Raw genomic sequence first — 21,422 nt, 5'->3', positions numbered from 1 at the left:
TAGACTACTTCCATTTTAAACAGCTACTTCCAGCCAACCAGCTATGCTAAGTTTTCTGCCTGGTCAAGCTGGTTTGAACTGATGGGTCACAGCTGCAGTTTTCTGTTCAAATGAAAATGAATTTATTGGATAGATGACTGATTATTTGTAGTTACTCCTCTAAAGTGATTGTGTTTCATGTTTATACATTTTTATCCTTTTTGGATTAAGTAAACCAGGTATATTTAATAATGTTATTTAGAGAAAACTACTCCATCCGAATTAATGCGTCCTCTGTCAGCGTTGCACTTCTGAATGACATATTTGCATGATTCACTCCTGCACATTTGCATTTTCCTGGCTTTTAACACTTAAACACACTCACAGCACACCAGCCATCCTCTGACACTAAGTGTGGAAAATCCATTAGCATTGAAGAATCTTCATGAGAAATTGACTGTGTTTAATTTGTATTTATGAATGTTTTCTTCATGAACAGTTTGGGTTAAGCTGTTTTTATTGCCTTTTGTTATTTAATCCTTTGTTTTTGAATGTTTTTAGATAACTGTTTATCTGTATAGGTGTATGAGGAAGTCTCCCATCTTCTTGCATTGTTTCCCATACATTCCTTTATTTGTGTTTGCCCACAAGAAAATCTTTGTCTTTACTGTTGCAAGTGGAAAAGTGTATGAGAAAACGCAATGCTATATGTTGTAGATTTTTTTTAACCTGAGGGTGGGGTTTTAGCTGACCAATCACATCTATTGAGGTAGAATACAGATTAGAATATTACTAGTAAAAGAAATATTATGACATCGTCTTAAAGGGAAACTCCACTTTTTTGAAAATATGCTCATTTTCCAGCTCCCTAAGAGTTCTGATATTACGCAGCTGAAAATAGTCCCCTTAGTAACTTTTAATGGCAGGTGACTATTTTCTGGCACTGGGTAATATCATTGCGCCTCCTGCACTCAAGTTACGGCGGCAAAGTCCTTGATAATTTCGCCAGAATGAGAGTATAGTTCCTAGCCATATCTGCCTAGAAAATCGCAACTTTTAAAGGAATAGTCTACCCTTTTGCCATATAAAACTGTTATTACCTCAACTTAGACAAATTAATACATACCTATCTTTTTTCAATGCGTGCACTGTACAGCGCGTCGTGAATGTGTTAGCATTTAGCCTAGCCCCATTCATTCCTATGGTACCAAACAGGGAAGCCACCAAACATTTCGTGTTTTCCCTATTTAAAGACTGTTACATGAGGAGTTATACCAGTTAGTATGGTGCCACAAAATAAAACTTTTTTTTGGTACCATAGGAATGAATGGGGCTAGGCTAAATGCTAACACATTCACAACACGCTGTACAGTGCACAAATTGAAAAAAGATAGGCATGTATTAATTCGTCTAGGTTGAGGTAATAACATAATTTAATATGGCAAAATGGTAGACTTTTCCTTTAATTTTCTGTCAGTCTTAGTTACACAATGTTACTACAGAAGAGTCGAGTTTTAAATGGGAAAAATATTGAAACTCTTTGGTTATTTTGTTGCGCGATGTTAATGGGCTAGGAGATTGGCTGAATGGATTCCAAAATAGTAAAAATCTAATGTTTAACTCTAGGGGAGCTGGAAAATGAGTATATTTTCACAAAAAGTGGAGTGTCCCTTTAATGCCCTTACTGCTAGTGCCTGCATCAAAAATGCTGCATTCCTTTTTTTGTGCACAGCATTTAGTTTGGCAATAACAAGCTTCGCTGCTAATAAATTAATAAATTGCCCAATCGTGACTAAATGCAGCCTGTCTCCATTTTCTAAGCGTGCTTTGTTTTGTCTTCTGTTGGTTACTAGGTTACCAATACCACCGTCATTCGCTCAAACAACTTGATGGAAATGTGCCTAATTCACATTTGTTTGTTTTTCTTTTTTTGCCAATTTTGAAAAGATTCGCTTTTTGTTTGGATGGAGACCCAGCTATGGTCACAAATTACTCCACTCTTCTAAGTCTAAATGAGTGAGTGATACTGTGATTGTAAACCAAGACCATGTGCACCATCAGCAAGTGCAGTCTGCAAAATGCCTGCGCAGCATTACACAAACATTATCAATCACTTAACGAACGGTCACCACCGGTTTATTGTGGAAAATTATATGGCGAAAATGATTTTTATCGAATTAAAGTGCTCACTGCTATTTTACTGTTGTTTGATTTCACAGTGGTCTATTAGAGTTCTTTGGTTTGAGTTCAATGTTGTCTGCTTGAGTTTTGTCTGAGTTCAATGTTGTCTGTGGTGATTTTTGTCACGGGGGTTTGTTTGATTTTTACAGTGGTCTGCTTGAGTTTAGTTTGAGTTCAGTGTTGTCTATTTGAGTTTTGTTTGGGTTCACTGTTGTCTGCTTGGGTTTAGTATGATTTCACTTTTGTCCGCTGGAGTTCCGTTTAAGTTCACTGTTGCCCTGGGAGTTTTGTTTAATTTCCAAGTGGTCTGCTGGAGTTTAGTTTTAATTTCAATGTCATATGTTTGAGTTTTGTTTAAGGTCACGGTTGTCGGTTTGAGTTTTGTTTTAGTTCAATGTTGTCTGCTTGAGTTTAGTTTGATTTCATGTTTGTCGACTAGATTTTTTTGTTCAATGTTGTGTGTTTGAGTTTTGTTTGATTTCACTTTTGTCTGCTAGATTTTTTTAGTTCAATTTTGTCTGTTTGAGTTTGGTTTGACTTGACTTTTGTCCCGGGAGTTTTGTTTGATTTCAGTGTTGTTGGCTTGAGTTTTGTTTGATTTACGTTTGTCCGCTAGATTTTTTTAGTTCAATGCTGTCTGTTTGAGTTCTGTTTAAGTTCGGTTTGAGTTCACTTTTGTGTTGTTTGAGTTTTGTTTGATTTCACTTTTGTCCGCTGGAGTTCCGTTTAAGTTCACTGTTGCCCTGGGAGTTTTGTTTAATTTCCAAGTGGTCTGCTGGAGTTTAGTTTTAATTTCAATGTCATATGTTTGAGTTTTGTTTAAGGTCACGGTTGTCGGTTTGAGTTTTGTTTCAGTTCAATGTTGTCTGCTTGAGTTTAGTTTGATTTCATGTTTGTCGACTAGATTTTTTTGTTCAATGTTGTCTGTTTGAGTTTTGTTTGATTTCACTTTTGTCTGCTAGATTTTTTTAGTTCAATTTTGTCTGTTTGAGTTTGGTTTGACTTGACTTTTGTCCCAGGAGTTTTGTTTGATTTCAGTGTTGTTTGCTTGAGTTTTGTTTGATTTACGTTTGTCCACTAGATTTTTTTAGTTCAATGCTGTCTGTTTGAGTTCTGTTTAAGTTCAATTTTGTCTGTTTGAGTTTTGTTTGAGTTCAGTTTTGTCTGTTGGAGTTTGGTTTGAGTTCACTTTTGTGTTGTTTGAGTTTTGTTTGATTTCACTTTTGTCTGCTTGAGTTTTGTTTGGGTTCACTGTTGTCTGCTTGGGTTTAGTATGATTTCACTTTTGTCCGCTGGAGTTACGTTTAACTTCACTGTTGCCCCGGGAGTTTTGTTTAATATCAAAGTGGTCTGCTGGAGTTTAGATTGATTTCAGTGTCATATGTTTGAGTTCATGGTTGTCTGCTTGAGTTTTGTTTGGGTTCACTGTTGTCTGTTTTGGTTAAGTTTGATTTCACTTTTGTCCGTTGGAGTTACGTTTAAGTTCACTATTGCCCTGGGAGTTTTGTTTAATTTCACAGTGGTCTGCTGGAGTTTTGTTTGAGTTCACTGTTGGCCATGGGAGTTTTGTTTGATTTTACAGTGGTCTGCTTGAGTTTAGTTTGATTTCACTTTTGTCTGCTTGAGTTTTGTTTGAGTTCAATGTTGTCAGTTGGAGTTTTTATTTATATGTGTGAATACAGCCATAGATGCTGTAATGATGTTAATAAATATTAAGAATGTGTAATAATTAAATTGGATAACATGACGATTACCTGTAATGATTTGTTATTTAATTGTGGTGGTTGGAGTATTGTGTGTTAAAAGTTTTTCTTCACTTTCAGTAATGTTGTTTCTGTGTTTTTACAGAAGAGATGAGAAGGAGTATGCGCTGAAACAGATAGAAGGCACTGGAATATCCATGTCTGCCTGCAGGGAAATAGCTGTGAGTACCCCACACACTTTCTCTTTCACTGTATTAAAGGATTATTACTGTGACATCTGCCGTGTTGCCAATAAAAGTAATTTAGTGTCTCTCCGAGTATAAAATCTGCACTCTCGACAGTAACTGGCACCTTAAACAAACATGTAAAATATTCAACTCCTTCACTGTTTCGAAAGTATAATCATAGACTAGTATAGGTAAAACCTGTGCAAGTTATTTTCAATATATCAGCTCTTGCCATCTTAAAAAGTACATTTATTAACTTTTAAAATGTAGTTAATTTTTGATTGAGCTTTCAGTTTTAAAAGGGTTCTGTCAGTGCATGCAGTAATAAAGGAAAACACTGCAACACTTTTAATGCTGCATTGCCTTATTTCAGTTGCATGAAATATTATGTAACTACCCCAGTCAAAAAAATTAACTGTCAGCACCCAAAATCACATGACATTAACAGACAATGACTTTTAACTTCGGGTTTGACTTTCAACATAAGCCAATAAAATGTAGATATATAATGGACAGTTTAAATAAATATTTATTTGAATATTTAATGAAAATTGTAATAAATATGTGATTGTTTGTATATGTGATTATTTGCATCAATACAGAAATATCCAAAATGCAAATGTATTAATGTCATAGACTAAACAAGAAAATGACAACATATTATATGGTAACCTGTGCAAATGACGAGACGTGTATGTGATCTTATTTAGCTCAGTCATTTATTTTCCCCCGATAAAGCAGAGAGGTAAAGGATTGGAGATCAGCTGTGTGAGATTCCCCTGGAGGCGTCTTTTCCATACAATAAGCACAGGGGAGTAAGTGAAGGTCTCTGTGGCATATCACTCCTATGTTTTAATGGCCAGATATAGAGCAAGTCCTCTGCTGTTTCAGGAAGTAAGGAGAGAAACATGCAGAAGGCATACAAAATCACCTTCCCTACTATATAGTGCGCACGAATCTGTATGAATATTGAATAGTATGTCCAAAACACCAGTATGCACACTTGTAGGGGTGTCACGATTCTCCAAATCCTCGATTCGATTACATTTTCGATTCTAGGGTCACGATTCGATTCAATTCTCGATTTTTACTTTTTTTTTGAAAGACAAAAAATGCTATGCCATTAATATTTATTATTATTATTGTTATAGTTACACATTAACATACACATTGCGTGCTTTTCCTTGCATGGGTGTTTTTGGGCTTCACTTTACACGAGAGAACTTGTAGAGGATTCCTTCTTGCACGCAGATGGACTTAATGCGCAGTTTTGCGCACGTCTTGGACAAGCATCTGAAATAAATCCAGCGCGTCAAGCAGCTGTGCTTCTCTCTGTCTGACGTGCACGGCACGCACTCTCGCATCTATCCGAAGTCTAAACATAAACTAAAGTAGTAGTAATCCTTACGTATTTGTTCAGTTTTATGCGTTTCATGCGAGCTGTGGCAAACTATCCCTTTTGTTTGAAATATAATCTGCTGCATCTTGGCGCCTCATTCTCACGCAAGTGCAGAGAGCTGCGCTCTGTCCGAAGGCAGATCAGTAGGTAGTAATCCTGTTTATGATATGCATTTCAAGTATTAATACATCCCTCGTGTTTAAAATATAAATATCTGAGAGGTTTTCCCCCCGCTTGGTAAGCCGACCGGACGTGACATGGGGGCGTGGCAGCATCGACGATACCATTTTTTAATTCGAAGTTCGAGGATGGGACTTAATTTCGATCGATTTCGATTTAAAATCGAAATCGTGACACCCTTAAGACCAGTGCGAAATAACCAGATGTACTGGTTCTTTCGAGATTTTTCAGTATGCGTCTGAAGGACAATTTTTTATCCCATGCCATGAGGCCTCGAGAACTGAGGATTAATTTAATAAAAATTACAAATATATAAAATATATAAAAATATAAGCCAAGCGGCTCTTTTCGAGTCAAAGTAATGGAAAGATGCCAAGAAATGTATTCTTTGTAGTTGTGTTGTATTTGTTTAACAACACTTGTTTAACAACTACGTAAATTATTTCCTTCTTTGTTAAACAATTATATGGGTCACATGACAGTGATAAAACTGCAGATTAGGCCTGTGTTTTGACAAGAATCTGTCGATATGTATCACATAAAGAGGTTGCGATACGAATACAATGCGATGCTGTATGCAAGATGATATATATTGGGATATTTATTTTTTTGGAATAGAAAAGGATATAATTTTAGAAAGCTGTCATCTAGAACACACCACCATATGCAAACCTTAGCAAGTACTTACTGTCACTCTTGTTTAGAGATAAGATGACTGCTATCTAAAAAACAACTGCCATGAATCTTGTATGATAAAAATTACAAAAAAATCTATAATGCATTTTTGAGAATTAATACAGTATCAGCAAAGTATCCAGATGCGCAGTGGTACCTTTACTGCAGATGTAAACATACTAGAGATTAGGGATAGGACGGTGAAAATTTCATATCATGATTATTGTGACCAAAAATAGCACGGTTATCAATATTATCATGGTTTTGTTCAAATGAGATGGAAATGTTCAAAAAACTGATACACACACTTAAAGTTTTATTTTTGAAAATCACAATTTAATATTTCATGTCCCTGAAATTATTTCTGTAATAAAATAAATAAATCTGTCTAATAAGTTTATCTTGAATGAATGAAAACAATACATAATCCCTTAAATGCCTTCTTGTGCAAAAACTATGTTGCATGTGCGCGCCTGCGTCAAACTGATTCTAGCTGGACAGGATTTACCGTGAGTTTTCAAAATCACGGTAATCAAACACGGTTGTAATGATAATAAAATTTTAAATGATAATACTAACCGTCAGGACATTTTATTGTGGTTAATTGTGAAACCGGTAATCGTCCCATCCCTACTAGAGATGAGTATAGTGACCAAAATTACCACGGTTATTATCAATATTATCATGGTTTTGTGAACAATTTTTAGAAATGTAAAAAAAGTACTGATGCAAACCAAACCAAAAATGGATTTTACATGTAACTGCACTTTTGTTTTCGCATAAACATCAAATAAATAACATTAACATTAATCATGGCACATTTGGAGGACGTGAGAGATATATTCATGTAGTTCAGATAAAACACAAGTGATCAGATTTATATTAAAACAGGACAAATCAGCAAGCATGTCTTTATACGTTGTGAGAAATCAGGTGTACTTTATGACCCAGGAGTAAAGCTGCACGACACCTGCGCCCACAGCAATCACAGAAGAAACAAACAGAGCATTAATTTCATCAGAACACATTATTTTATGAATAGAAAGATGGACCTGTCTAAAGAAATATGAAGTAAACATGTGTCAATACAACTAGATTTCTCAAATGTGAAAATTTTTGTGAATGAGTGAATGAATGTGTTTGTGTCATGTTATTGCTTAAATTGGTTGATGGTTGACAGTGGTTTTCAAGCCGTGACACTGGCACGATTTAATGGTAATTTAAAAATGATGCGGGAATACTAACCGTTGGACATTTTGATCACGGTTAACCATTAAACTAGTAATCGTTACATCTTTGCATCATTCTATATAAATTGTTCTATTTTAAAGGTGCAGTGTGTAATTTTTAGAAGGATCTTTTGACAGAAATGCAAAATTATATACAAAACTATATTATCAGGGGTGTATAAAGACCTTTCATAATGAACCGTTATGTGTTTATTACCTTAGAACGAGACCTTTTTATCTACATACACCGATGGTCCCCTTACATGGAAGTCGCCATTTTGTGCCGCCATTTTTCTACAGACGCCCTTAACAGACAAATTGTTTTACTAAGTTGTCTCAGACGATGACATGTTTATCTGGTGGCGGCTACTGTAGCTTTTCTATGTGTTTCAAAAGCGAGGGGTGAGCAGTGGATTAAGCCATTGATGGCAATTCGCAACCTCACCACTAGATGCCACGAAAATTTACACACTGCACCTTTAATGGTCAATAAGTATGTACTCAACCCAATTAAGTGTGTATTGTGATTTTGGAGTGTTGCTGGAGTCAGTGCTTGTTTTCATGAGTCGCAGGTGCTTCCCATTCTCTGCTTCATTGAGTCTTATTAGTTGCTCATGGCAAAACTGATCATGAACAGCATGTCTGTTTGCTGATGTGCATTACATTTTATGCTGTCTGTATGCACTTATTTTTTTAAGAAATTTACTTAACACAGCATTAAGAAAATTTTAAAGGGAAGTTTGCACTTAAATGAAAATCTTCTTTTCCTCACCCACATGACTTTCTATCTTCTGAATTTATGTTTCAATCTGTCAGGATTAGATAGATCCATTATACAGTAATGGCAAAACATTATGACTCACTTTAAAGCTTAATAAAGCACTCAAGAGTGTCAGCAAGAACGTGTGTCTGATCGATAGCATCATTAGTGGTTTGGGTTGTAAAACTATCCAAGATCCAATCTTACCAGCTGCTGTGATTCCTCATGACATCACCTGTAAACACGGCATCATTCTGAGCAGAGATATTAATTATATTGCATGTATAACTCAACGTTTCAACCACAGATTTTATTTTATTTACAAATCAAACACTTAATAATAAAGGATCCAAAAAGGTTCTTTGTTGGACTTTATGATTCCATAAAAAGGTTTGGGAAAAGAAGGAAAAGGTTTGACAGACTAGTATGGGGGTAATTTTAGGCCAATATTATTGAAAATGGACAGAGTAAAAGTCATAAATAGATATTACAACTTGTAAACACAAAACGCAATCTACAAATAGATTAAAAATCCACAAACACAGTCCTTGTGATCCGCAAATGTAAAACAAGATCTACGAATCGTCTTTGTGATCCACAAATATAAAGCATGATTTACAAAAAGAAATCAGTGACTTGTACTTGAAAACCAGAATTTGAATGAATGTAAAGTGACTTCTTTGCAGATGAATATCATTTTCTATTTGTAGATTGTGTCACATTTGTTTTCAGAATTCTGACACTATTGTTTCGCTTTGGTGACAAAATAATGCCATAATCGTTGAAAATGAAGAGACTACAATTTGTAAACACGAAACAAATCTGCAAATAGGTTCCAAATCTGCAAACAAACTCCTCATGATCCGCAAATGTAAAACGAGATCTACAAATATATAAAAATCCACGAACAGACTCTTCATGACATACAAATATAAAATGCGATTTACAAATAGATTTAAAATCCGCAAACCAACTCTTTATGATTCACAAATAGAAATCATCGACTTGTACTTGACAAACAGAATTTAAATGAATGCAAAGTGATTTGTCTGCGCATGAGGGTCATTATTTGTTTGTAGATTGTGTTGCATTTGTTTTCAGAATTTTGGCACAACTGTTTCGCTGTTTTCCATTAAAAAAATCTACAAATGCCCTCCTCACAATTTGCAAACAAACACAGTCTAACTTGTATTTTCCAACCATTGTAAAAAGACATTCTTACACATTCTGTGCAAAGTTCAGCATGCAAGTGTTGAATCTGTGTTTGCAGATCACAGGGCATTCACGAATCCTTCTGCACAAGTCTACAGATCTTTTTGGCACTATCTTTCCGCAGAGTTTGTCACTACGATCCACGCGTGTAGTCAGCCAATCAGGGGTATTGCTTCAAAGTAATGCCACGCCCCCTCAATAAGCTCTTTTCAAAATAAAAGCTGGGCTCACTGCCATTTACCGTTGCCGGTGTTACAGCGCTGAAAGGCGGCCAGACCGCGTTATCGATATTATATTAATGATATTAAAGCATTTATGTATAGCATGGCAAATATGTAGCATTAACGTGAACTAGAACAACCCCTCGTTTAGGTTATTATCAGTGCCTGACAATTCAGCCGAGGTCATTAAATCGTTAAAAACACTGCATGAAGCGGTTTTATCATTAAAACATCAGTGTCTCTTCAACGAACATTTGCCGAATGTCAGCGAGCCAGCTGGATGGAGTGGAGCTGCTTAGGTGACGCAGCTAAAATAAAGCAAGCGGGTGCAACGATAATATTGGATGTAACTTGCCGTAATTAACAAAAACATGAGCCTTATTTGACAGCAGCACTAATTGAACTATTTGACCATATGCATTTGATATACATACCGTGACCGGAATGCACTTACAAATCGCGCTGTTATTAGAAACATTTAACTGTTTCCAGACTGAGCATGGAGACAAACAAGCCGTTTATAGAAGCAGCTGCCTGTCAGCGTGTACGGAATGAAGTCAAAACGGTCTCGGTTTTTAGACCGGCAGTCTGGCTGTGCCATTCCACCCTAATCCGGACTGCAAATTACATGTTAATATTATATCCACCATTTACAATCCTTCCTTTAAGGTCTGTTCTGCTTTTAACAGCTCAAAGCTATTACTCTCTGTAGCTTTCGAGTCCGTTGTAGGCTACAGGTAAATTTTGCAGTTGTTTTAGTTAACTTTGCAGAGCATTTTATTGTCGGAAATGGTCCTGGGCTGGGTTTTCCTATAACGATTGAACTTAGCACTCAAGAGTGCTTTCTACAAGGTAAAACGATCGCTCGCAGCTGGGTTTTAAGTGCTACTAACGAGTCGCTATCCCTTTGTCAAGTGCTGAAATGTCACTTACTGAATGACTCGTAATTGTAGCAGAAGCTTGTTTAGGCTAATGATCTTCAGCCGATGTGCACTCATATTTTTTAAAATATGATTAATTATTGTTCAATGACTTATTAAATGTTTTAATAATTTGTGCATCATGAAATATTCTTTTTTCATATTTAGTTAGGACTCGTCCCACTGCGCAATGCCTTCTGCATTTTATAATATAGTTTAGATTTTTCTTTTTATTTGTTGTTTATTATCTATGTTTATTTATTATTAAGGATTATTGCATTGTACCGTAAATATTTATTTGGTTTCTTTAATCAGATGCCATACCCTTCAAAAAAATATTTTTTTACTGTAGCCTAGATGAATTATAGCAGCAATTGGTAGGAACCATTTATCAATTTGCTAGTACCAACTTTTACCAAAATTGTACCAAATACGTTTTCCTTCTTAATTAATTTATGTTTAGTAATTTAAATTTCATTTCTCGTTTGAATTTTAAATATATTATATTAAAGTAATTTAAACAAATAAACAAAGAAAAAAAACCCAATAAATAAATATAGCCTACATTTAAAACATTACATTATCGTTATTGCAGGAGTGCAATTTGCTGGTTGTCCTGCAGGTGACCTTGTAACACTGCTGTCTTACGATGCACTTATAAATTAACGATTACTCCAGAGCACTCGTAGATCTACGATGATTTTCGAGTGCTACTTAAGCTACAAAGCTTTTGGGAAACGGCCCATAATTCTAAGATGAATTTTAAGATTGTTTTTACGATCTACTTAGCGATGCTTTTGGGAAACCCAGCCCTGCTCGTTTGGAATTTGCCTGGCGCACAGCTCTAGTCAGAAAGATTAAAAGGCGGGCTTTGTTTTTAAAAAATGTAATGCATTTCTTGATACTACAATAATGAACAAGTCACCCATTTATCAAGTATCGATTCATTATTTTCACTTAATCCTTTTTGCTTTTTTCAAAAAGTAGAATAGGCACGCATATTCTGCATTTAGCCAAAATTATGACTGTGGCATGAAGAAACTTTCCTATTTTAGTGAAAAATAAATAAGTTCTTTTGCTATTATTACGTAGCATATATTGATGATTTTTAATAACAAATATGACCGTTTTAAACAAACTAAGTACACTGATAAAAATAATATGAAAAAAATTATACGCTGGATTTACTAAAAAAAAAAATACAGTGCATCATTTTTACATACACTTTTTAAAAGTAAGTTTTACATTGAATTTAAGCCTTTGCAATTTAAGCAATTGCAATGTTTAAGTAAGTTTTACATGGAGAAGCAATTAGGCCTACTAAAAATTCCATGTAAAATTTACTTTAAAAAGTGGATGCAAAAATGATGCACTATATTTTTAAGTTAATACAGCCTATTATTTTTTTTATAATTATTTAATTTCCTTCTCACAAATTTTACATGATAAAATTTAGGAATTAACTAAATGATGTGTTAATCTAGAATAACTCACATTTTTGCATTATTTTCTACTCAAAAATAGTTTTTCTTTTAACCTATTTTTTATATAATTGACTAATTTTATTTAGTTAAATTTACTAAGCCACAAAACATTTTTTACAGTGTAAAATAAGAAAAACGAAGTAGATAAAACCGCATACCCAGCTAGACACTCAAATCGAGCTAGGCACTCAAATCGAGTCAAAACAGTCTTGGCTTTTAGACCCGCAGTCTGCAATCCACCCTCACCCGGACTGCAGGTGACATGTTAAAATTATTCCACCCGTTACATCAAATTATTCCCCCCCTCCCCTTCATTGTCCCCCAACCCTACCACCAGTGAATAAATAAATACATTAAATAAAAACAAGCACTTTAAACAAAAAGCACACAGAATTCTTTTTTTGGTTTTTAACTGAATTCTAAACACTAAAGTTAATTCCTTAAAGTTAATTAATGGTTAATCCCTAGTCCTCCCCTCGCGAGTTGTTTTTTGTTCAGGGCCTAAATGTGCATTGAAATATAGTTGATGTATTTCATAAAATTAATAAAAGATATACAATTATAAATTATTGTTGAATTATCCCTTTTTCCAAGTATGTCATTATGCACAATGTATCAAACTTTGAAAATGAAACAAAAACAATAACTTAAAAGTCCTTTTAAAAGCAGTAGTTATTAATGACATAACTGTATATACACATTGTATATTTTGCACGTTTCTCATCCTCTTTTTAATCCTGCTTGACTGAAGGCTTCCGTTAGAACGTTTCTCGTTTGTCGTAAGGTTTTTGTACATTAAAGCTGTTGAGTTTCTCCCGCGGACTTTTCCCCCTCGCGCTCGGGCACGCTGTCTGCACGCTGTATATGAACTTGAACGCACCGCCTAAAGTCGAGGGCAGGGCGAACACTTCTAGTTCTAAACAGGTTAACTGAAAGCACAATGACATTAAATGAGCTGACGCCTATTTCGTTTTTTTTTTTTCGCAGACGCGCACAGCTCCAGTCAGGACATATTAGCCAGTTTTGTATATCAGTAGGTTCCAAACTATTGCAACCCCATACGTATTTACAAGACCTACATTTTTTTATAGAAATATAGGGAAAAACACATTTGTTCCCTTTTAGTAGTTTTTTAACAAGTTTACTTAAATAATATTAAAATATAGGGTTGCACAATTATGGCAAAATCATAATTGTTTAGGCTACTGTATTTGCACTGAATTGGAAATGATATATTAGAAAAATACAATGAATTTTCAAGGCTGCAGAGAACATTATAGCAGATATGGCTACTGAGGATTTAATTATATTATTTTAATAGTCAGCGAGTCCCACTCCGGCCCTCATTTTGAGTGTCTAGCTGGGTGCACATTTTTACCGACTTTCTTTTTCTTATTTTGGTAAAAAATTAACAAGTTCTATTATTATGTAGCATACATTGATTTTTTTTATAACAAATATGACTGACTTATTCATTGGCAAATGCAGAACAATGAGGAGAAAGCAAAGGTAGGCTACACGCCTTTCTCCCTTATATGATTAAAGGCTTAACTGTCATTTTTAAAACGAAAGCACATGCTTGTCAAATTTATGCTGGGCTGGATAAATGCAGAATCAACAATATCTTAATTTTTTTTCGATTTATTTGTTCGTATTTATTGACCCTTTTTTTTCTTGTGCCAATAGCACGGTTGTCTTTTTCCTGTCACTCAGCACGAATTTCTATAGCCTATATTGTTTGCCATGAACACAAATACATATATCAAATACTGCCTGACGAAATTTTTTGACCGAGCCAGCATAAATTTGACAAGCATAAACAGTCCGCTTTCGGTTTAAATTTGTTTTTAAATTAAATACATTTTAAAATTACATTTAGCTTATGTTCCCCATGATTAATCTTCTCATCGCAAGGTAGAGGCGTGTCGCCTATGTTCTACATGTTCCTTGTTGTTCTGCATTTGCCAATAAATAAATAAATAAATAGGCTACTTAGTTTGTTTAAAACTGTCATATTTGCTAGATAATAATAGCAAAATAACTTATTTATTTATCACTAAAGGAAGGTTCCTTCAACGCCACAGTCATAATTTTGATTAAATTCAGAATATGCCTGCCTATTCTACTTTTTGTAAAATGCAAAAGGGATTAAGTGAAAATAATTAATCAATACTTGATAAATGGATAGCCTAATCAGTCCTGACTAGAGCTGTGTGCCAGTCACATTCCAAACGAACAGGGCTGGGTTTCCCGATAACGATTAAACTTAGCACTTAAGAGCGCTTTCTACGAGCTACTTAACGAACATTCGTTGTTCATTTACGTGCGTTTCCCAAAGATACACGTATAACGATCGCTCGCAACTGGGTAATGCAATAATCCTTAATAATAAATAAACATAGATAATAAACAACAAATAAAAAGAAAAATCTAAACTATATTATAAAATGCAGAAGGCATTGCGCAGTGGGACGAGTCCTAACTAAATATGAAAAAAGAATATTTCATGATGCACAAATTATTAAAACATTTAATAAGTCATTGAACAATAATTAATCATATTTTAAAAAATATTAGTGCACATCGGCTGAAGATCATTAGCCTAAACAAGCTTCTGCTACAATTACAAGTCATTCAGTAAGTGACATTTCAGCACTTGACAAAGGGATAGCGACTCGTTAGTAGCACTTAAAGGAACAGTATGTAGGATTGTGGCCAAAACTGGTATTGCAATCACAAAACGTGTGGCTAAAACTGGTACTGCAATCACACAGCTGGTGGCCAATATACCAAACGACAACATAAACATCAGTTGAGGGCTGCAACTCCACTTTTTAAATGACAATATCGTGGCCGGACTGCTGTTGTGAGTGATATAAGTATTTGAAATGAAAATTATTTCTTAATGTCTAGTGACATTTCAGGGCCATTTAATGATTAATTGATATAAATTTCTTACATCCTGTTCCTTTAAAACCCAGCTGCGAGCGATCGTTTTACCTTGTAGAAAGCACTCTTGAGTGCTAAGTTCAATCGTTATAGGAAAACCCAGCCCAGGACCATTTCCGACAATAAAATGCTCTGCAAAGTTAACTAAAACAACTGCAAAATTTACCTGTAGCCTACAACGGACTCGAAAGCTACAGAGAGTAATAGCTTTGAGCTGTTAAAAGCAGAACAGACCTTAAAGGAAGGATTGTAAATGGTGGATATAATATTAACATGTAATTTGCAGTCCGGATTAGGGTGGAATGGCACAGGCAGACTGCCGGTCTAAAAACCGAGACCGTTTTGACTTCATTCCGTACACGCTGACAGGCAGCTGCTTCTATAAACGGCTTGTTTGTCTCCATGCTCAGTCTGGAAACAGTTAAATGTTTCTAATAACAGCGCGATTTGTAAGTGCATTCCGGTCACGGTATGTATATCAAATGCATATGGTCAAATAGTTCAATTAGTGCTGCTGTCAAATAAGGCTCATGTTTTTGTTAATTACGGCAAGTTACATCCAATATTATCGTTGCACCCGCTTGCTATATTTTAGCTGCGTCACCTTAGCAGCTCCACTCCATCCAGCTGGCTCGCTGACATTCGGCAAATGTTCGTTGAAGAGACACTGATGTTTTAATGATAAAACCGCTTCATGCAGTGTTTTTAACGATTTAATGACCTCGGCTGAATTGTCAGGCACTGATAATAACCTAAACGAGGGGTTGTTCTAGTTCACGTTAATGCTACATATTTGCCATGCTATACATAAATGCTTTAATATCATTAATATAATATCGATAACGCGGTCTGGCCGCCTTTCAGCGCTGTAACACCGGCAACGGTAAATGGCAGTGAGCCCAGCTTTTATTTTGAAAAGAGCTTATTGAGGGGGCGTGGCATTACTTTGAAGCAATACCCCTGATTGGCTGACTACACGCGTGGATCGTAGTGACAAACTCTGCGGAAAGATAGTGCCAAAAAGATCTGTAGACTTGTGCAGAAGGATTCGTGAATGCCCTGTGATCTGCAAACACAGATTCAACACTTGCATGCTGAACTTTGCACAGAATGTGTAAGAATGTCTTTTTACAATGGTTGGAAAATACAAGTTAGACTGTGTTTGTTTGCAAATTGTGAGGAGGGCATTTGTAGATTTTTTTAATGGAAAACAGCGAAACAGTTGTGCCAAAATTCTGAAAACAAATGCAACACAATCTACAAACAAATAATGACCCTCATGCGCAGACAAATCACTTTGCATTCATTTAAATTCTGTTTGTCAAGTACAAGTCGATGATTTCTATTTGTGAATCATAAAGAGTTGGTTTGCGGATTTTAAATCTATTTGTAAATCGCATTTTATATTTGTATGTCATGAAGAGTCTGTTCGTGGATTTTTATATATTTGTAGATCTCGTTTTACATTTGCGGATCATGAGGAGTTTGTTTGCAGATTTGGAACCTATTTGCAGATTTGTTTCGTGTTTACAAATTGTAGTCTCTTCATTTTCAACGATTATGGCATTATTTTGTCACCAAAGCGAAACAATAGTGTCAGAATTCTGAAAACAAATGTGACACAATCTACAAATAGAAAATGATATTCATCTGCAAAGAAGTCACTTTACATTCATTCAAATTCTGGTTTTCAAGTACAAGTCACTGATTTCTTTTTGTAAATCATGCTTTATATTTGTGGATCACAAAGACGATTCGTAGATCTTGTTTTACATTTGCGGATCACAAGGACTGTGTTTGTGGATTTTTAATCTATTTGTAGATTGCGTTTTGTGTTTACAAGTTGTTATATCTATTTGTGACTTTTACTCTGTCCATTTTCAATAATATTGGCATCATATTACCCCCATAGACTAGACATTTTTTCAGTTTTTCATTTTGAGTACTTGGGGGCGGGGCCTGTGCATGATGATGATTTTTATTTACACTAGCTAGGTTTCCATTTCCCGGATTTATGCGCATTTTGAAGTATCATGTAAGAAACAAATAATGGAAACGCCAAATTTTGAATTAAAATCCCTTAATTCGTTTTTACAGTCGCTTAAGGTAGTTTTTGACTTAAAGAATTGACTTAAAGAATTAAAAAGCTAATAATGGGAGATGGAAACGGATTTACCGAATAAATTCTGACCTAGCGAACATTAAACCCATGTGATTGATCGTCTAGCTGTTTCAGCTGTTGTTGTCTTTCCCATATATGGGGCTCTGCATTGTCATAATGCCCTTGCTGCTAGTGTCTGCATCAAAAATGCTGCATTCCTTCTGTGCACACCATTCAATTTTAAAATTACAAGCTATAGTGCTAATAAATTTATTACTTGCCCAATCTTAAGTAAATGCTGTCCTGTCTCCATTTTCTAAGCGTGCCTTGTTGTTACTAGGTTACCAATACCAACGTCATTCGCTCATATTTGATGGAAATTGCATTCATTTGTTTATTATTTTATTATTATTTTATATTATTTATTTGGTTTGGGTTAAGGGATGTACAATATGGTCATGCAGAACAAGCCATTAATATGTCCTTTATAAGCACTAATAAACAGCCAATATGTAAGCTAATAAGACACTAGTTAAAAGTAAGAATTGGTCCCTATACTAAAGTGTTACCGAAGAATGCATTTTTGCACTGAATTTTACCTCATATCTGAGCATGTGATTGCGCGCCCCCGCGAACTCTGGCGTTATATAACGTTGAGTCTGTCACATTTTGAACCATACATTTTCTACACAGCCTGTGCCACTTCAGTTTGAATGGGCCTTGAGATAGCCTTGATACACAATATAAATGTTATATTACAACTTGCATCTATCTGTGCAAAAGGCCAGAAAGTCTAATTCACATTGTGAATGCTCTTTCCGTTAACATTAATAGGCAGCTGTGCTGTTATCTGTGTTGTGATGTTTTCTTAGCTTTGTTGTGTTGCATTTCTGTCCGATAGTGAAACGTTACGTACGTCTGGTTTGCTTCTCTGTTATCTATGACATTTAAATGTGAGGTAAACTTGTATGACAGCTTGGCACTTGCATATCTTGACTGTATTTCTTGTCTACTTTATTGAAGTGAAGCCAAACTTCACTTTTAAAGCTGATTCTGGACCGCGTAGTCTCACAACACAACCAAATTTGACATGTAGGTAGGCCTACTGGCCAAAATGGTGGGATCACAATCAGGAAAAAATATTTTTAAACCTACGCCATAATCTTTCATGATCGAAGTACTTGTGAGTACTTGTGCCCATTCCTACTATAGAATATAAAAATTGAATCAAAGAAATGTTTATTTAAAGAAGCTTTCATTGGAGAAACAAAAATGCTTCCTCTGTGGCATCGTTACGAAGGACATTTCTAAAAGAATCTATAGCATTCACAATAGAGAGCTTCAGGGATGACGTATTTTTGTAGGCAAAACCCAGAAACAAGTTTGCATTTAAGCACTGCTGGTATCGTCGTCCCAAAGTCAGTGGGTTTTTTGAATGGGATTTGGTTAAATAATACCTGTGGTTAACACAAGCTCAGTATATTTTCACATTTTATTCTATGGCATAAAACACATCAGTAATAATAACCTATGGCAAAATCCTATTGACTTTTTGGGAGCTCACAGGTCTATAGGTAGGGCTGCCTATTGACATTGTGTCTATACAAACTTTCTCTATTGAATTTGTCTTTGTATAGAAAAATGTGTTTACGTATTAAATGTGTTCGTATTAATAGTACGCAGTGTGAAAAGTCATGCAATACATGCGGCAAATTTCAATTTTGCATGCATATGATACGCCAGTCATTTCCGTTTACTTAATACCATGCATATTTTGTGTCATTTTATTTATTGGTTTCTCAATTATTTCTTTTTTTTCTGTTTTTGTTGCTTTAGTTAGGGGTTAAATTTGGGATTTGCTTTAGGATGTCATGTAATATATAGGTTTTTCCATGTTTTTGTCTATTTTTAAACTATGGTCGCTTAAAGATACAATTAGATTACAACTTATCGCAACTAATGGTTTGCAGAATAAAAGTTTTTGTTTACATCATATAAGTGTGTGTACTGTGTATAATAATTATTTATATATAAATACACACACATGCATGTATATTTTTGATATTTATATATAATTTATATTATATATAAATATGAATACTTAATATATATTACGTTTTGTTTCAGCATTATACATGAATTAAGACAAGGACAATTTCTGCCATGTCATTTCTTGGCAAACAACTTGTTTTTATTTGAAAAAGAATACTGTGGTGTTTCAAGATAATTTTGTTCGTATGTGTCGTCCTGTCAAGATCAGAAAGATTGTTTGCTTGCTTTTTGAAACGCGTCTTTCCGTGTATGCACTTTTGAGTGCACTTAAACACACACACAGATGGAGGACGAATTCCAAATGCAGCGTAAACAATCGCTCCACATAAAGTAAAAATTAGGTTGTTTTTCAGTGTTTTATTCGCTAAATGTATTTTAATGGACTACACGCAGGGGTCACCAACTGGCGGAATCCGGTCCGAATCCGGACCGCGAGATGCGTCCATCCGGACCGCAAAGCCTTTTAACACAATAAAATACATAGAGCAAACGCTATTTAACGTTATTATAAAATCCACTTTATATCAGGCTCATATATGGTCAGCCCAGTAGCGCTATATGGGTCCTTCATCGACATTCGAATGCGTCGCCAGCGCGAACAGTCACAGACAGGTGTGCAGGGAAGAAAGCAGAGAGCCTCATCTGCTCGCGAGTCTGTTGCGGTTGTCAAAAGCGGGGACATTAAACACCATTACGAAACTAAACATAGACACTTTGAAGAAACTTACCCTCAGGTCCAAGGTAAGGTTGCAAAAAAATAAATGAAGTAAAAGCCCTGTATGAGCGACCCACACGGGTCCTCTCTCACTCACTGCCCAACAACAAGCTATGAGTCATGAGAAAGAAGGTAACGTGTGATATGATTTGATTAAGCCAGAGAGGTTTGTGTTCATTGATTGTGATTGTTAATCTCAGTTTAGCAGAAAAGAGCACTTTAGTTTTTCTTTTAAGTTGTTATGTGGAAATGAATGTGTGTTTTGCAGATTTAGAGATGAATGCATTTTGCACTGTTCCCTTCATATTTTTGTCAGACATTGTTTCTGGATAAATTTAGATATTTTTTACCAAGCAACTGAAAGGACATACAGTAACAGAACAGCATTAAAGTGAGATACATTTTGTGAAGGATTATTTATGCTTATATAAAACATTATATTTTGTTCAATAAAACAAATATTTACACTAATTTCTTTAGTCTGGCGAAAGCCGTCAATTTATGTTTTTACGTGCAGTACATATTTGTCCGGACATCGGCTGGTGAGGAGGGTTCATTTACTGAACCTCCACCAATTTTAGTTGAAGACCCCTATGAGACACAGTATTGCAACTCTCAAGTTTATACATCAAGAGTTCTGATCTTTGAAGGGCATAGGGATAATCACGTTTGATCGGAGTTAGACCGGACACATTCAACCGCATATGCGAAAAGTGTTCACTTTAGCGCCTTTTTGCGGTTAAAGATACAATTTGTAAGATCTTCGCAGTAAAATATCCAAAAACCACTAGTCTGGTGTTATATATTTTGTCCAGCTGATCAATAACAAATCTATAATGCTTTCAACTACTTGTAAATTATGAGAAAATTACTGCCCTAAACAGTGACAAGGGGCAGTGCAGTCGCCTGTAAATGACGTTAATACAGTGGCGAAGCCAGAAATGTTCAAGTGGGTGGGCCTTTATAAAACAGGGTGGGCAAAGCATAGAATGTACATAATCTGGGGGCGTGCACAACAAAGTTTGTATGCCTGTGGCCGGCGTATGTTTTTTTTCCCAATGGAAGTGGCGTTTTTCAAAACAGCCAGCAGGGCGGGACAAATATCACAACAACCAACCGACTCACAGCTCAAGTATCACAGCAACCAAAGCCACGGGCTGAAAAAACAGCTGGCATTCGGCGTTTTCAGCCGCGTTTAAAAGCGTTGGTGTGCAAGCTACCTAATCAAAGTTACCTTGATGCCATGCAGGCAGCACAATGTTTCAAGGGGAAAATTATAAAACCACTTACAAATAACCAACCAGCTTGTCTACAGTATATGGGCAGGTGGGGCTATGCCTGTTTTATACAGTCTATGGGCAGTGACCCACCAAATTATTAATCTACTTGAAAACACAACTCAGTAGAATTAGTAACGGAATTAGTTTTTACGGTA

The 21,422-nt window shown here is 35.5% G+C and overlaps 1 protein-coding gene across 6 annotated transcripts in view; it reads left to right on the top strand.

Annotated features, from left to right (window-relative positions):
* The window catches only part of cdk19 (cyclin dependent kinase 19), a 76,134-nt gene that overhangs the window by 6,291 nt on the left and 48,421 nt on the right, over positions 1 to 21,422 (top strand). For 4 of the 6 annotated variants that reach the window (XM_065268733.2, XM_065268731.2, XM_065268736.2 and 1 more), the window contains exon 2: positions 4,009 to 4,084. In XM_065268733.2, coding sequence (XP_065124805.1) covers positions 4,009 to 4,084 — 76 coding nt within the window. The remainder of the gene's footprint in view (positions 1 to 4,008; positions 4,085 to 21,422) is intronic. The other 2 variants (XM_065268734.2, XM_065268732.2) reach the window with 1 other exon arrangement.

The sequence above is a fragment of the Paramisgurnus dabryanus genome, chromosome 12 (assembly GCF_030506205.2).
Source record: "Paramisgurnus dabryanus chromosome 12, PD_genome_1.1, whole genome shotgun sequence".
NCBI classification, from domain to species: Eukaryota; Metazoa; Chordata; class Actinopteri; order Cypriniformes; family Cobitidae; genus Paramisgurnus; species Paramisgurnus dabryanus.
The sequence above is the reverse complement of the archived record's forward strand: the minus strand, read 5'-3'. Positions and strand labels throughout refer to the sequence as shown.